Source organism: Bombus pascuorum, unplaced genomic scaffold, assembly GCF_905332965.1.
Source record: "Bombus pascuorum unplaced genomic scaffold, iyBomPasc1.1, whole genome shotgun sequence".
Classification (NCBI taxonomy): Eukaryota; Metazoa; Arthropoda; class Insecta; order Hymenoptera; family Apidae; genus Bombus; species Bombus pascuorum.
The window spans coordinates 1,237,162-1,253,128 of NW_026869734.1; the positions used below are offsets into that span (position 1 = coordinate 1,237,162).

Here is a 15,967-nt window from a genome sequence, read left to right on the forward strand (position 1 = left end):
CAAACAAGGCAAGTCAAACACCTTGGACTTTACATAGATACACACTTCACATGGGGAGCACGAGGCGGGTATGGGTTCTCAGTGCGTAGCATCATGCCCTGAGAAACCCCGATGTATCTGATGTTCACCTATAGTCGGGTGGCGGCTGGTCGGCGCTGTGGCGCCCGTCAGATCGCTGATCCGGTGCGGAGAACTTCGGAGAAGTTGGTGGGCCCATATCTGTCAAGACCACTCACCTCACCTTCACGTGGGGCTCCCCGTCACCCTGCATCGGTCCCGACCGGGGTAGGGTGCGAAAGAGTGAGTGGCACCAAGGCGAGAGTATGGCTCGTTAACCATACGCCATAAAACAAATAGATGATGAAGATGATGATGAAGATAATGATGATATGTCGGAAAATATAAATAATGAAGTTTACGGTGCAGGGGCGGGATACCCCAGTAGCGGCGCAGACGTGGGTGGACAAGCGGGCCCCGCTGTGTCGTTAGCTTGTGACCGTGGCCGGATGGGGGTGGACCACCAGGCCCCCATCCATGTTATCACGACTGGTGAGGAGGAAGAAGGAGACATTGAAATGGAAGAGGCTCCGATAGTGTAAGCTACATCAAAATTGATAAATGACAAATTGATAAATGACAAATTGATAAATGATAAATTGATAAATGACTACGAATTATTGTCTTTTTACAGAATACAGCGAGGTGCCGGGTATTCAACCGCCTTGCTTGGAACGTATATATAATCAACAAATAAAGGACACGAAATACAGCACACTCTTCTCTTAATACTGAACATTTTACTAATGAATTATAAATAGCCTATATGCAAGTATTATTTACATATTTAATTCGCCACAAACTGCATACAATTATATGTAATCACATATAATTATATATAATCACATATAAAATAAATACAATTGTTTGATGAGATAAGCTACAAATACCACTTCCCAGTGACAATTAATCTAGAACTTATATTTGTCACCAAAAATTATGAACATTATAATGTAATGTGCGCTTTCCCTTTAATTAAAATTATAATACTATAATAACAGATAGACTGCACTGTTGCTCGTTGCAAAATGAACATCTTAAAATATCAACCCTGTTTCTACATACAACTCACTAATATCTATGTACAACTATTATGATACACTTTATACATTTCTCAAGTATGAATTACCACTACGTTCACGAGTGCTTAGAGGAAAACAAGATAAATATAATTAAAGTAAGTACAGGCGAAAATACTGCGGATATTTTTACGAAGGCACTGTGTAGAGAGAAATTTGAAAGGTTTAGGTCATGGATGAATGTAAACTAAGAGGAATGTTAAAGGTTCTATTAAGTAATTCGACAAATCATGTAAATCCGATAAGCAGACGTTAAGAAGCATCTGGAAGAGTCGGTTGACAACAAGCGAGCGTGCGAGTAGGTTTACGAGGTCTTCAGAGTATAACATATGTGTATAACTGTTGTGTGTTGAATAAAGTGAACTATTTGAATTTCCGAATATATATATGTATATATATATATGTATATTGTTTTTGTACAAACGTTTTATTTTTATTTTTTTTAACCGAACTATATCCATCAAATAGTTGATTATATATAAGAAAGTAGAACTATAGCACACAAATAATTACGAACATTTTTATTTGAAGTTGGCTATGTGGATTTTTGTATTTTTTATCAGATATTGAGACAATCTTTTATTATATTATTACCCTCAGAATATTCTCTCAATTAACATTTACTTTGAATTTAATTTTTGATATAAATAAAACATTTTTTCGATTTTGTCAAGCATTTTTAAATGTTATAACAATAATAAAATTTTATTAAATATATATGTGAATTCAATCTTCTACTTTGTAAAAGATTGCAACATGCACAATTTATTTGTTGATAATATATACGTTCGACAAGTTTTATTTTTTAAATTCATTTATTCATGACATTACACATATACATTAGAGACGTTATAGACATTATTACACATATATATTGTAGACGTCACGTTAACGACTATACAATAGAATGGCGGCATTAAATTGGCATCACGTGTAACTTCATAAAAGATATAACTTAGAAAAAACGAAGCTGGCACCCCGCTGGGGGTAGCCTCTCACATGCCATATTTATTTTTATTTTATTTTATTTTATTTTCTTTCTTTTTTTTTTCTCACCAATAAGATATAACACTTTACCAAATGTCCTTCAGGACAAATTGGAAAAATACCAAAATAAAAAGAAAAAGAGAAAAAATATATATATATCTACGTATATTTTTTTAGTTTTTTAGTTCTTTTATTAGTTTAGTTTACTACATGCAAAGCACATCCCAAAGATTGATTTCGTCTATTATTGTATAATCATTATTTTAAATTAAACATAATAAAACATGTTTTACAAGGTAAACGCAATATCTGTACAGCTTGCTACAGTTTTATAATTTCCTTAAGTTAACTTATGCTGTTTATGATATTGCAAAGAAACAAATCATATTATATTCATTAATTAAACAAAGAAATGCTATTACTTGTAAGAACCTATAGTGATTGGCGAGAAATATCACAATTATATTTTATATTTGGAATTTATTTCACAACAAATACACAGAGCTACATGATAAACAACAGAAAAAATATATAAATTTATTAACTTTTAAATCTTACTTATTAAATATAACCATATCTATACATCGAGTAACACGACATGTATCTATATATCTATTCTATGTATCTATGTGTAACAACAACAATTGTCTAACAAATTTTCAAAGCGTTGATAATTGAAATGATAAAAACTTTCTACTTTTAATACTAGATCAACCAAATTTAGATACGTTAATGAAAGAAGAATTTTGAAAATCAATTAAGGGATATGATACATAACAATAGATACAATTGAGAACAATTGCAACACGATAGAAATTGATACAGTGTTTAATAGTGTTCTAAATACATTTCATTATTGGACATTAGTTGTCCCACTGTCGGCCGGGTGCAATCAATATCAGCACAAAGTCTTCTGCCGCTGTACCTTCGATACCATTATACAAATGTATATAGTACTCCTCTTCTTCGCCGATAGTGGGCATTCTGTCCACCGAACTCGGAGTTCTTTGTGTTAAATATTTCTCTTTGGGTCGAATGTAAAATTAAATACCATTATTCATTATTCCTTTGACTATCGTTAAAGAATATAAATGATAATATATGAAATGATATTCTATCTAAATTAATTTTCTTTTAAAGAAATTTTTTCTGTAAATATATGTGTATAATAAGTATATTTCCAAAACTTATATTCATTCCACATATATTTTTGTTTTTATATTTGATTATTTAAAAGACCCAAAAATAGTAAATAGTTAATTTATTAATTGAATTGATTTGTAAATTACCATTCTATGTACCTATTCTTATTCCTTGCAGTAATGAAAATACAACAATTTTGTATGTTATTTTCATTAGTCTGTTTTTAAGAAATAATAAATATAAAAGTCGTTCCATTGTAGGATTATTTCGTTTTTATCATTTCAATTATCAACGCTTTGAAAATTTGTTAGACGCAAAATTCTTCTTACATTAACGCATCTAAGATTTAAAAGTTAGTAAATTTATTTATTTTGTCATGAATAAATGAATTTAAAAAATAAAACTTGCCGAACGTATATATTATCAACAAATAAAGGACGCGAAATACAGCACACTCTTCTCTTAATACTGAACATTTTACTAATGAATTATAAATAGCCTATATGCAAGTATTATTTACATATTTAATTCGCTACAAACTGCATACAATTATATGTAATCACATATAATTATATATAATCACATATAAAATAAATACAATTGTTTGATGAGATAAGCTACAAATATCACTTCCCAGTGACAATTAATCTAGAACTTATATTTGTCACCAAAAATTATGAACATTATAATGTAATGTGCGCTTTCCCTTTAATTAAAATTATAATACTATAATAACAGATAGACTGCACTGTTGCTCGTTGCAAAATGAACATCTTAAAATATCAACCCTGTTTCTACATACAACTCATTAATATCTATGTACAACTATTATGATACACTTTATACATTTCTCAAGTATGAATTACCACTATGTTCACGAGTGCTTAGAGGAAAACAAGATAAATATAATTTGTGTTTAATTAATTTGTTGTTGTTGGTGTTAAACGAGTCTGAAATGTAACGTTGTTGGGTCAAAGTAAATAGACTTTGACGAATATAAATTTGCTATAGTAGTTTCGTTCAACCGCCTGACAAGAGAACAAGAGTTCTTCCGAAGTAGGTACCCTGTACCTGTATATTTATCTTTACTTTTCAGTCGAACAAGTACCAGCTTACCATTCTTCTACAGTAACGTACCTCGTTAATTATTCCGAATATTTCATACGTCTTTATGCCTCATTTGTCTTTCATCGAGATAATATTAAACTTTATGACCCACCTTTTTTTACCAAAAGATTTTTTAAAAATCAATCAAACCTCACACTTTTATCAAACGAAGAAAATTGAAACTTGCTGTTTATATTACTATATAACAATAGTTATATAGTTCAAGTTAGTACATTAAATTACATCATATTTTCGTGTCACACTCAATGCAGTGAGGTTGCAGAAACAATAGGAGAGGAAACAAATTCAGCTCGGCTGAATATCGATTGACAAAAGTTTCAAGATAGACATTTTTTTTTCTTTTTTTTTTTTCTTTAATGTTGTTTTTTTTTACAATTTGTCCTGAAGGACATTTGGTAAAGTGTTATATCTCATTGGTAAATAAAAAAAAAAAAATAATAATAAAATAAATATAGTGTTTTCCAAGTTATATCTTTTATGAAGATAGACATTTATACTAATGTGTTTTTAAATACTAATACATTAGTTAAATTACATAATCCATAAACAAATGTAATCGTACGTGTAATAAAACTATTTATTATTTATCTGTTGAAAAATATATAATAAACGTAAACATATTGAGTAATAAATATATAATTTTATTATACCATATAATAAAAATTATTCTATATTAATTATTACAATAAATTATTCCATATTTTATATTCTAGTGATAATAAAGATTATATATCTATAAATCGTAAATATATATTTTACAATATAATATGCACTAAAATTCCTTGTTGAAGATAATTACCATATTTAAAGTCGAAAAAGGTTCATAAAATGCCAAAATTTATAGAAAGTCTAAGGTGATTAATAACCCAGATTAATGTAAATAATCAAATGTAATTGTCGCTAATGACCTCGTAATTAAAGTAACATCAATCATTAATAAAATGAAAGTACCGTATGCCATTACAAATTGCAAAGACCATCATTTATAATATACTTCTAGTATGTTATAATTTTTTGTTTTTGTTTATGATTGTCCAATGAATCTTCTTTTTCTCCTTTTTCTCCTTTTTCAATCTATTTAAGAATAATCGTGATATATCTTTGTTCTCTAACACTAATATCTTCTTTCTAATTCTTCCGAGAATTTTACGCAGTTTACATGTCTTTTACATCTCTTGTTATTTATCAAAATTGATAAATGACAAATTGATAAATGACTACGAACTATCGTCTTTTTACAGAATACAGACTCTGTAAGCTATAACTGGATCGTGTTACTCCTTAACATCAGTGAGGTATTGGCAGACTTCATCCTGGTACTGCTTAACTGCCACTTTTATTCAACTTTGTATCCGAGGGTGCACAGCTGTTTCCAAATAGAGACAATCGACGACGTAGGAAACAATGATGAAATCGAGATGCGTGACATGGTCCAGCAGTGGGTCGCCCGACACAGCGAGATGCCGGGTATTCAACCGCCTTGCTTGGAACGTATATATTATCAACAAATAAAGGACGCGAAATATAGCACACTCTTCAACAACAAAACAAGATAAATATAATTAAAGTAAGTACAGGCGAAAATACTGCGGATATTTTTACGAAGGCACTGTGTAGAGAGAAATTTGAAAGGTTTAGGTCATGGATGAATGTAAACTAAGAGGAATGTAAATAAAGTAATAAGGTTTAAAGGTTCTATTAAGTAATTCGACAAATCATGTAAATCCGATAAGCAGTCGTTAAGAAGCATCTGGAAGAGTCGGTTGACAACAAGCGAGCGTGCGAGTAGGTTTACGAGGTCTTCAGAGTATAACATATGTGTATAACTGTTGTGTGTTGAATAAAGTGAACTATTTGAATTTCCGAATCCCTTCTATATCTTTACACTAAGTTATTAAATTCATAGTTTAATAAACAGGATATATACAAGGCACTTGTTCAGTTCAGCCTCACAATCTTCAATTTTGATGCACAAAGGAAATATTAATTGTTCATAAAGTACGACCTGCACTCTTTCTGGCAAACTATTGCCTATATAAAAATTACATTAAATTTGGAATAATATTGCTTTGCGTAGGTTCTGATAATAAAACAATTGAACTATTTTTAACTGGCATTTGATATATCTATATCAACTGTTTCTTCTTTCAGCAATGCCCGTTTGTCTTCTTTACTAGTAGCTTGTCGTTTACCACCAACTTTACGTTTACCTCTATTGAGTACACCATTTTCTTCTTCACCCATCATACGCAAAATTTGCGTTTGATCAGAACTTTCTATCGGTGCGATCGAAATATCAAGAACAACACTTTCAGCTGACGGTGCTTTTTCTACAGCAGTATAGAGCATTGCCTTCATTTCCTATTAACCCAAAGAGGTCATTTTAATTAATAGTGCTCTGATCTTTCATTGTACAGAGTGTCTCAGAATAAGTAGGAAATATTTTGGGAGTGGCTTCTGTATACCTAAACCATAAAAAGTTCATATGAGGATATGTCCTATTTGACTTTCTTTTCAAATTATAACGGTTTTTCTTTTGCAATTTATATTTCTTTCCGTAGACAAGTATTGTGTTTCTCAAGTTTCCAGCAAATACAGACTACATCTGGATATTTAAACATGGTAAGACATTCATTGGTAAGATATCTGCAAGCTTGCATTGGAATATAAAAATACCATCTCAAATACCTTTTATGAAAAGCAGTATATAATGTAGTATACAAAATAAAAGAATAAAAATTAAATCCACTATAACTCGAAAACAAACTCAAGTAAGATATATTTATATAAAGTCTTTCTATTGTTTATATATGCAGAAGCTACTCCTAAAATATTTCCTACTTATTCTGAAACACCCTGTGTATCTCCATTAGCATAGAAATAAATTTTTAACAAAGACAATTAAAATATAAATATTTTAATTTCCAAGGCTATTTTATTTTACCTCATAGCTTATGTATTGCTTACGCCATTCAGGCGTAATGTGAGCAGACAGATGTTCTGCAAACTTCATCTTGCTTCAATTGATGCAATAATCTGCAATAAACAAATTCGTTTAAATTATTGCTAAAGCGATATAAATATATAATATTAAAAATTTCCATAAAATAATTATGTATATAATAAAGCATACATAAAAGAATGAGATATATAAGTGAAGTACAAAGTGAGAAAATCATATATTATAATTGAAGAAACTTTTTTATTTCTATAGTCTATATATCTTCATAAACAACATTTACTCGATGTATTAATTTATTATTACGAACAGCGTATACCAAAAAAATAACAATATAATAAAATGAGCAAAGTGAAATATTATGATAATATAATTGCAAAGTAGAAAATGAAAAGATGAACAATTTAATCAAATGTTTCGTTTCACGCTCGTCTTTAAGGAATTAAACCACGAAAGAGGTCACATACACATACAGTGCTGGACAAAAGTATTGGCACAGCAAGATTGTTATGATACAAATGCTTATAACTATTAAACAAATTGATTTAAACAAAAAACTTTTTGACGTATTTATTTATTATCTATCCTAGTTTATTACATAACAAGAGCAACAATATAAATAAAATAATACGCAAAATAATAACAAAAATATATTTTTTGAACATTTTATGGGTGGACAAAAGTATTGGCACAGTAGAATATTTACGCTTATAACTAATTACATAATAAACTTCTAATATTTTGTTGGCAGTCCTTTTCTTTTAAGGACTTCCTTTAATCTTCTTAATTATAACACTCGATCAGTGAAACTGGAGACTTCAGTTATTAAACAACAAAAAACCAAGAAAGAGTAATAATGTCTAGAAAAACGAAAGAAACCACAATTGAAGAAAGAAAAATAATATTAAATTTATATAAGATGAATAAATCTTACAACGAAATTGCACAAATCATAAACAGAAGTCGTTTTACTGTGCGTTCAGTCATAAAACGCTTTAAAAGTGAAGAAAATCTAGAGAATCAAATTAGGAGTGGTCGCCCTTCTAAGGTAACAATTCGAGAAAAAAGGAAAATCGTAAATATTGTAAAGAAGGATCCAAAAACTAATTCGACTGAAATTGCTTCGATGTTAAAAGCTGAGTGTGAAAAAGAAGTAAGTACCAAAACTGTACGTAGGGTATTGAAGGATGCCGGTTATTCTGCCCGTGCAGCACGAAGAAAGCCCTACATCAGTAAAATAAACCAAAAGAAAAGAGTGGAATTCGCGAAAGAGTTTGTTACGAAAGATACTGATTTTTGGGAAAAGATCATGTTTTCAGATGAAAGTAAGTTTAATATTTTTAAATCTGACGGCAGAATATTAGTATGGCGAAAACCCAACACAGAGATGGACGAACTGAATCTGCAAGCCACCATGAAACATGGGGGTGGTGGTTTAATGGTGTGGGGATGTATGGCATCATCGGGTGTAGGAGAACTTATATTCATTGATGAGATAATGGATAAATATGTATATTTAAATATACTCAAGCAAAATCTTTTGAAAAGTACTCAAAAATTAAACCTCCCCAGGGATTTCTATTTTCAGCAGGATCGAGATCCTAAACATATGGCGTATATTGTTCGTCAGTGGATAATATATAATACTGCCCACACATTAAACACACCACCTCAAAGTCCCGATATGAATCCCATTGAGCACGTGTGGAACGAATTGGAAAAAAGAATTAGGAAACATAATATCACAAGCAAGTCTGAACTGAAGAAAGTTCTTCTGCAGGAATGGAGCAATATTGTACCTGAATTCACTAAAAAATTAGTCCACTCGATGCCCAGAAGATTAAAGGAAATCCTTAAAAGAAAAGGACTGCCAACAAAATATTAGAAGTTTATTATGTAATTAGTTATAAGCGTAAATATTCTACTGTGCCAATAGTTTTGTCCACCCATAAAATGTTCAAAAAATATATTTTTGTTATTATTTTGCGTATTATTTTATTTATATTGTTGCTCTTGTTATGTAATAAACTAGAATAGATAATAAATAAATACGTCAAAAAGTTTTTTGTTTAAATCAATTTGTTTAGTAGTTATAAGCATTTCTATCATAACAATCATGCTGTGCCAATACTTTTGTCCAGCACTGTATAATGCACTTAAAACCTTTGTCGGCAGTACTAAATCAATATTTTCTGAATTCGTTTACTTCATGATAAATTATTATTACTTACATATTGTAAAGATATAGGAGGGATTCGGAAATTCAAATAATTCACTTTATTTCACACACAACAGTTATACACATGTATTATACTCCGAAGACCTCGTAAATCCACTCGCACGCACGCTTCTTGTTAACCGACTCTTCCAGATGCTTCTAAACGACTGCCAATTGTCCTTTGCCTCAACTCAGGCCTGGACACGCACTGACGCTTGAACACACACATTCGCATGTGCAGTGTAACTGTATCATCTTCCTGACGCATATATATGGATGTCTTTATTCTTACTTCTTATGTTTAACTGTCAAGCTTTACACGACACATAGCACCATTGTTTCTTCATACGTACAGGCGATATTCATTAGACGGCTACAAGTCTTTTTATTACTTAATTTAGAACGTTTTTCGCAAATATAGATAGCTTCTAGTGTCCATCTGTATAGTAAGGATTGACGAGAATTTTCCGATTAAATACCTTTGATAATGTCATCGCTCGAAGATTTATTTCAGTTAGATAAAATGCTTATATGTGATATGTATATAATCTATAATAGTTATATGCAGTTTATAATGTTAAGCATTCATATTTCGATTCTTACTTTACAAAAAAAGATTTTGTTTATATGTTTACGTACATATGTATACATGCATATTGAATGTAAAAAATATATCCTCATATATATATATTGTTTTTGTACAAACGTTTTATTTTTATTTTTTTTTAACCGAATTATATCCATCAAATAGTTGATTATATATAAGAAAGTAGAACTATAGCACACAAATAATTACGAACATTTTTATTTGAAGTTGGCTATGTGGATTTTTGTATTTTTTATCAGATATTGAGACAATCTTTTATTATATTATTACCCTCAGAATATTCTCTCAATTAACATTTACTTTGAATTTAATTTTTGATATAAATAAAACATTTTTTCGATTTTGTCAAGCATTTTTAAATGTTATAACAATAATAAAATTTTATTAAATATATATGTGAATTCAATCTTCTACTTTGTAAAAGATTGCAACATGCACAAATATATACTTAAATATATATAAACGGAACTATTAAATATATAAAAAATAAAATATTATAATATCATAAGATAAATAGTATAATGCGTAGAAAAATGTATAAAACATTAAAAATATAGTTTTAGTAGATTGTATGATAATTATCTTTTAAGAAGTAATTATGTGTATGTATAATCAATAATAGAAGAAGATTCTTAATGTAACTCTTTTCAAATGAAAAAAAAAATTGGATTTTATTCATTATAACATATTTAATCTAATTAATATCCAGTACAACAAAAAGTAATACAAGACAAATAAGTGTACTTACGAGTTACGTTAACAATTAACACTACACAGTTTACATTGATAATATTTTAACTACATGTATCATTTATATAAAAATCTAAAATGTTTTCATATATTTAGAGCCATTTTTGGTAATGTTATCTGGAACTGTTGTATCTGTCTTTTTTTCACGAACTATTTTCGTAAAATGATTTATGCGCTTTTATTTGCTAACTTATACTCGTGTATATGATATACATATATATATATTTATTGTAATAAACCGTTTTATAGGGGGCGCTATACAAAAAATGCACATACTATATCAGCTATACATATAATATATATATATATATTAGACTGCACGTACTACAAGCTGCTACAAGTCAACAAGTTAACGATACACATATAGTGCCTTTTCAAAGCAGCAAAATTGTTCATTACATCAAGGTTATAAATTATAATGTTTTCTCTAAATATTGTATATATTAAAACGAACTAAGTAAATTATTCAATAAGTACTATAAAGAAAAAGAAGCTCTAAACAGGAAAGAACAACTTATCATTACTATAAAATTTGTAAGTACATTCCTCTGCTTTTTATATTTATATTCTTTTAGTTTTATCATGTTGGAAAGATTGGAATTTTGTTCCAAGTGTCACGACCGGCTCACTTTAAAATCGGAGATAAAGATGTGGCGGCACTCGGCGACAATGTATATCGCTGAAGTGCCTAATGAACCATCAACATCCCAACGGTCCTTCCACCGAAGGCTCTAGAAGAAAGAGCGCGTGGCAACGGCCGCGGACGCCAGGCAAATGCGTGGACGGTGGGGATGTTGAGGGATAACAAAAGAAAGCGATCGGATCCGATCGAAAGTAAAAAATCATAAGAGCTTCAGTCTTAAAAAGTCACGCTTAGAGCTCGGAAGTAGATTGTAAAACCAAGTGTTAGAAGAAAAATAAAGTTTCTTTTTTTTTATTCTTTTTTGTTGTTCTTTTGCATAATTTTACGTGACATTTTGGCGATCCTGCCAGGATAGTGAAAAGTGTTTGTTCGGAAACCAAAAGACATTCATCATCTACGGAAGATAGAATTATTTGGGACTACGGTCATCCGCAACAACAAAGTAACTATCACGAACCAAGCGAAGTGACAATAAAAGAGAAATCAGCGCAATAATGTCTAAGGCAACCGAATCTCAAACTTCAACCTCAACTGACCCAATGTTGCGAGCAATATGGGACAGTATTCAAAAACAGAATGAGAATATTGCCCTTTTACGAGGGGAAATGTTACGTTTGTCTATGCAAAATGACGAAGAGAACAGACACAGGACAGCAGAAATCGAGAATCTCGGGAAAACCGTCGCAGCGCTACGGACTGGGTTCGGATCCCCTGCGACCGATGACTTTGTTTCCATTATCACTGAAGACAATGAAAGTGCGTCGACAGCAATCAATCGCACCGGGAATATGGCAGAAGCACGCAAACTGTCAGGGTTAGCAGCTCCAGACATCCCACCTGTTCACCTCAACATCGAACAACCCGAGGTGGAAGAAAGAGGCTATTTTCCGCCCGCTTCTCCCACTCTACGAGCTAAGGATGCAATACGCTACATCCCAACGCTCAACGGAGATGATGATGTAGGAGTTGAAGACTTCATCAAAGAAGTGAGAAGTATGAAGGATCGCTGTATGGAGCAAGATCTGTTGCTAAAAGCAATAAAAGTGGAAAAAATCGTGGGAAAAGCAGCCCAAAGTATTCGCAACATTCCTATTGAGTGTTACAGTGATCTGTACGACGCACTGAGAAATAACTTAGCAGCACAAGTGACTTCGGATGAGTATCAAGAACAATTACGAGAGTTGAGACAGGGGCGCGAGGAATCAGTGCAAAGTTTTAATATTCGGTTTAGAAGAATACTCAACCGTTTGCTGTACGCAGTAACCAATGAGTACCCACAACCACTGACACGTAAAATTATGACCGAAGAAATCACGAAGAAGACTGTTCGTGTGTACCTAAAGGGACTCAGACGCGACATAGGGCGAATATTATTAAGCAGTGAACCCTTGAATCTTCCGGAAGCTGAAAAAAAGGCAGCCGATGTAGAACGCTACTTGCGAGAAGAACGACAACCTAATTGGTCATGTAATCGCTTACCTTCCGCTAGTAATCACGCAAACAACCAGCCAATGCAGAAAATAGACCACCTGCTGAACGCGCGCAGAGAAGTGCTTCAAGTGCGGAAAGCTGGGACATATTGCCAACAAGTGTCAAAATTTTCTACCACCGAGCCAGCGCGATCGACCACCCGCAAGGATTCAGGCAGTCCAGGAAAGGGACAAAATACAAGGAACAACATCGAACCAGGAGATGGACGAACCGTACGAGACATACGAGTCAACATCGCCACGGGAAGACTACTCGCAATACCTTTGTCAACCCGAACCGAAGAGCGAGTATTTCTGGTCGACACAGGAGCAGGCATAAACCTGGTGAAACGTAACAAAACTGTCAACGCGATACAAATAGGGCCTAAACAAAAATTTTCTATGGGACGAGACAAATACGAAACTAACGAATACGTAACGAAACGAATTTTTGGACAAAATCACATTTTTCACATAGTACCGAACAACTTCCCTATTATCGAAGATGGAATCATTGGGCTACCATGTTTAGAGAAGTATAACTATTCAATATCCAATGACAAAATCCGACTAAACGACAAAACCATTTTATTTCAGAAACCAATACACTTAACTCCTGGAGAAAACAGAGTTCAAACAATCTATCTGGAAGGCAAACCAACTAAAGTATGTTTTATCAATACTGGTGAGCAAAACATTGAAATTTCTAGCAATATTCAAAATTCTCATGACTTTTCCAACGTATCAAAACTAAAAAGCCTAGTGAGAACAGATCACATTGAAAAACCAATCCGTGAATCCATCGAAAAGATTATTCTCCATTATATTGACATCTTTAATTTAGAAACCGATCTTTTGCCCTGTACTAATTTAACTCAGCACACAATTTCGTTAACTAAAGACAAAATCATTAACACACGATCGTATAGACCACCGGAATGTCACCGTGACGAGATTTCGCGACAAATAGGAGACATGTTGAAGAAAAATATTATAGAAGAATCCGAATCTCCTTATAACTCTCCGGTATGGGTAGTTCCAAAAAAATTAGACGCCTCAGGAAAACAGAAATGGAGGATAGTTATCGATTTCAGGAAACTAAATGAACTCACAGAACAAGACGCTTACCCTTTACCCGATATAGACGACATTTTAACACAATTAGGAAACGCAAAATTCTTTTCGGCACTTGATTTATCCTCAGGATTCCACCAAATTCCAATGAACGAGAAATCTAAAAAATATACCGCTTTTTCGACACCGCAAGGGCATTTTCAGTTCAATCGAATGCCATTCGGACTTAAAAACGCACCCGCTACCTTTCAAAGATTAATGGACAGAGCCTTGACTGGACTTGTAGGAAAATACTGCTTTGTTTATTTGGACGACATAGTGATATTCGGAAAAACGATTCAAGAACATAACGAAAACCTCGCGATAGTATTTCAGAGACTCAGAGAATTAGGACTTAAATTGCAACCGGACAAATGTGAATTCGTAAAACCGGAACTAGAATACTTAGGCCATGTAGTTTCATCCGAAGGAGTTAAACCAAACCCCAAGAAATTAGACGCTGTAAAAAACTTTCGATTACCCCGCAATGCCACGGACGTGAAATCATTCTTAGGTTTAGCAGGTTATTACCGCAAATTCATTCGAAACTTTTCCAAAATCGCGAAAAGCCTTACAGACTTAACAAAAAAGGACACACCATTTCATTGGACTGACAAACACCAGACTAGCTTTGATACTTTAAAAGACAAACTCTGTAATTTCCCAATATTAGCTTATCCAGACTTTAACAAAACCTTTACCTTAACTACCGACGCAAGTAACGAAGGACTAGGAGCAATACTGTCACAGGACGGTCATCCTTGTTGTTACATTTCAAGAACACTGAATCCACCCGAACGAAACTATACCACGACAGAAAAAGAACTTCTAGCCATCGTATGGGCCGTGAAAAGATTAAGACAATACTTGTTAGGACGACGCTTCATTATTCGAACCGACCACCAAGCTCTTAAGTGGTTGCACAATTGCAAAGACCCTTCTAGCAGACTGATCCGTTGGAGACTTAAACTCGAAGAATATGACTATGAAATCGAATATACAAAAGGTAAAGATAACACAGCTGCAGATGCTTTATCCAGAGTTCACGCGGTAACTCGCGACGAAGTAGTTAACCTCGACCTAGTAATTGATCACACTAATTCATTCAACGCATGGAAAGAGAACAACGAAAATCCGAAACTCTTAGAAATTAAACCGAATGACCAAACATTTTACCAATTAACTCGAAACGACTTAGGAGAATACGACGAGACACTTTGGATCAGAAGACTTTACAAAATTCTTAAAGATACAACAAAAATCGGCATAGGAAATAACGATTTCACTGAATTAGAGAAAACGCAGATTAAACTCATGCTAATATATTTTAACGACACGTACAAGAAAATTACTTATGCACCTAATCCCATCTTAAAACTAGACGAAAACGAAATACTACAAGCAATAAAGGAAAACCATAACGACACCGTAGGACATTTAGGGATACAAAAAACGTATCAACGAATCAAGGATAAATTCAAAATTTCCGGACTTTTAGAAAAAGTAGAAAACTTTGTGAAAACATGCGACACATGTCAAAAGGAGAAACTAACACGTATCAGGCCCAAAGAATCCCCACAAATCTCAGACACGCCACTTAACCCTAACGACAAAATCGCTATGGACATCATAGGACCGATGACGAAAACCAAACGCGGAAACCAATACATACTTTCAATTCACGATGAACTTACGAAATATCTGATACTAGTTCCCCTTAAAACGCAACGAACTGAATCCATAATTAATGCGCTCATTGAACACTATATTTACATATTTTCGGCACCAAAAACGATCCTAACAGACCAGGGACA

General features: G+C 32.6%; 2 protein-coding genes and 1 long non-coding RNA gene across 3 annotated transcripts in view; 1 reads left to right on the plus strand and 2 right to left on the minus strand.

The window, feature by feature from the left end:
- The window catches only part of LOC132915699 (uncharacterized), a 229,591-nt gene that overhangs the window by 164,908 nt on the left and 48,716 nt on the right, over nucleotides 1-15,967 (minus strand). The window lies entirely within an intron of this gene.
- LOC132915695 (uncharacterized) lies at nucleotides 67-6,323 on the plus strand. The gene is made up of 2 exons (XR_009659939.1): nucleotides 67-549; nucleotides 5,636-6,323. It is a non-coding gene; the product is annotated as an uncharacterized LOC132915695 (long non-coding RNA).
- On the minus strand, nucleotides 6,282-9,627 carry LOC132915694 (solute carrier family 53 member 1-like). The gene is made up of 3 exons (XM_060975519.1): nucleotides 9,585-9,627; nucleotides 7,339-7,430; nucleotides 6,282-6,755 (listed from the first exon to the last, which is right to left on the minus strand). The coding sequence occupies exons 2-3, from the start codon at nucleotides 7,405-7,407 to the stop codon at nucleotides 6,501-6,503; spliced, it is 324 nt and encodes a 107-aa protein (XP_060831502.1). The 5' UTR covers nucleotides 7,408-7,430; nucleotides 9,585-9,627; the 3' UTR covers nucleotides 6,282-6,500.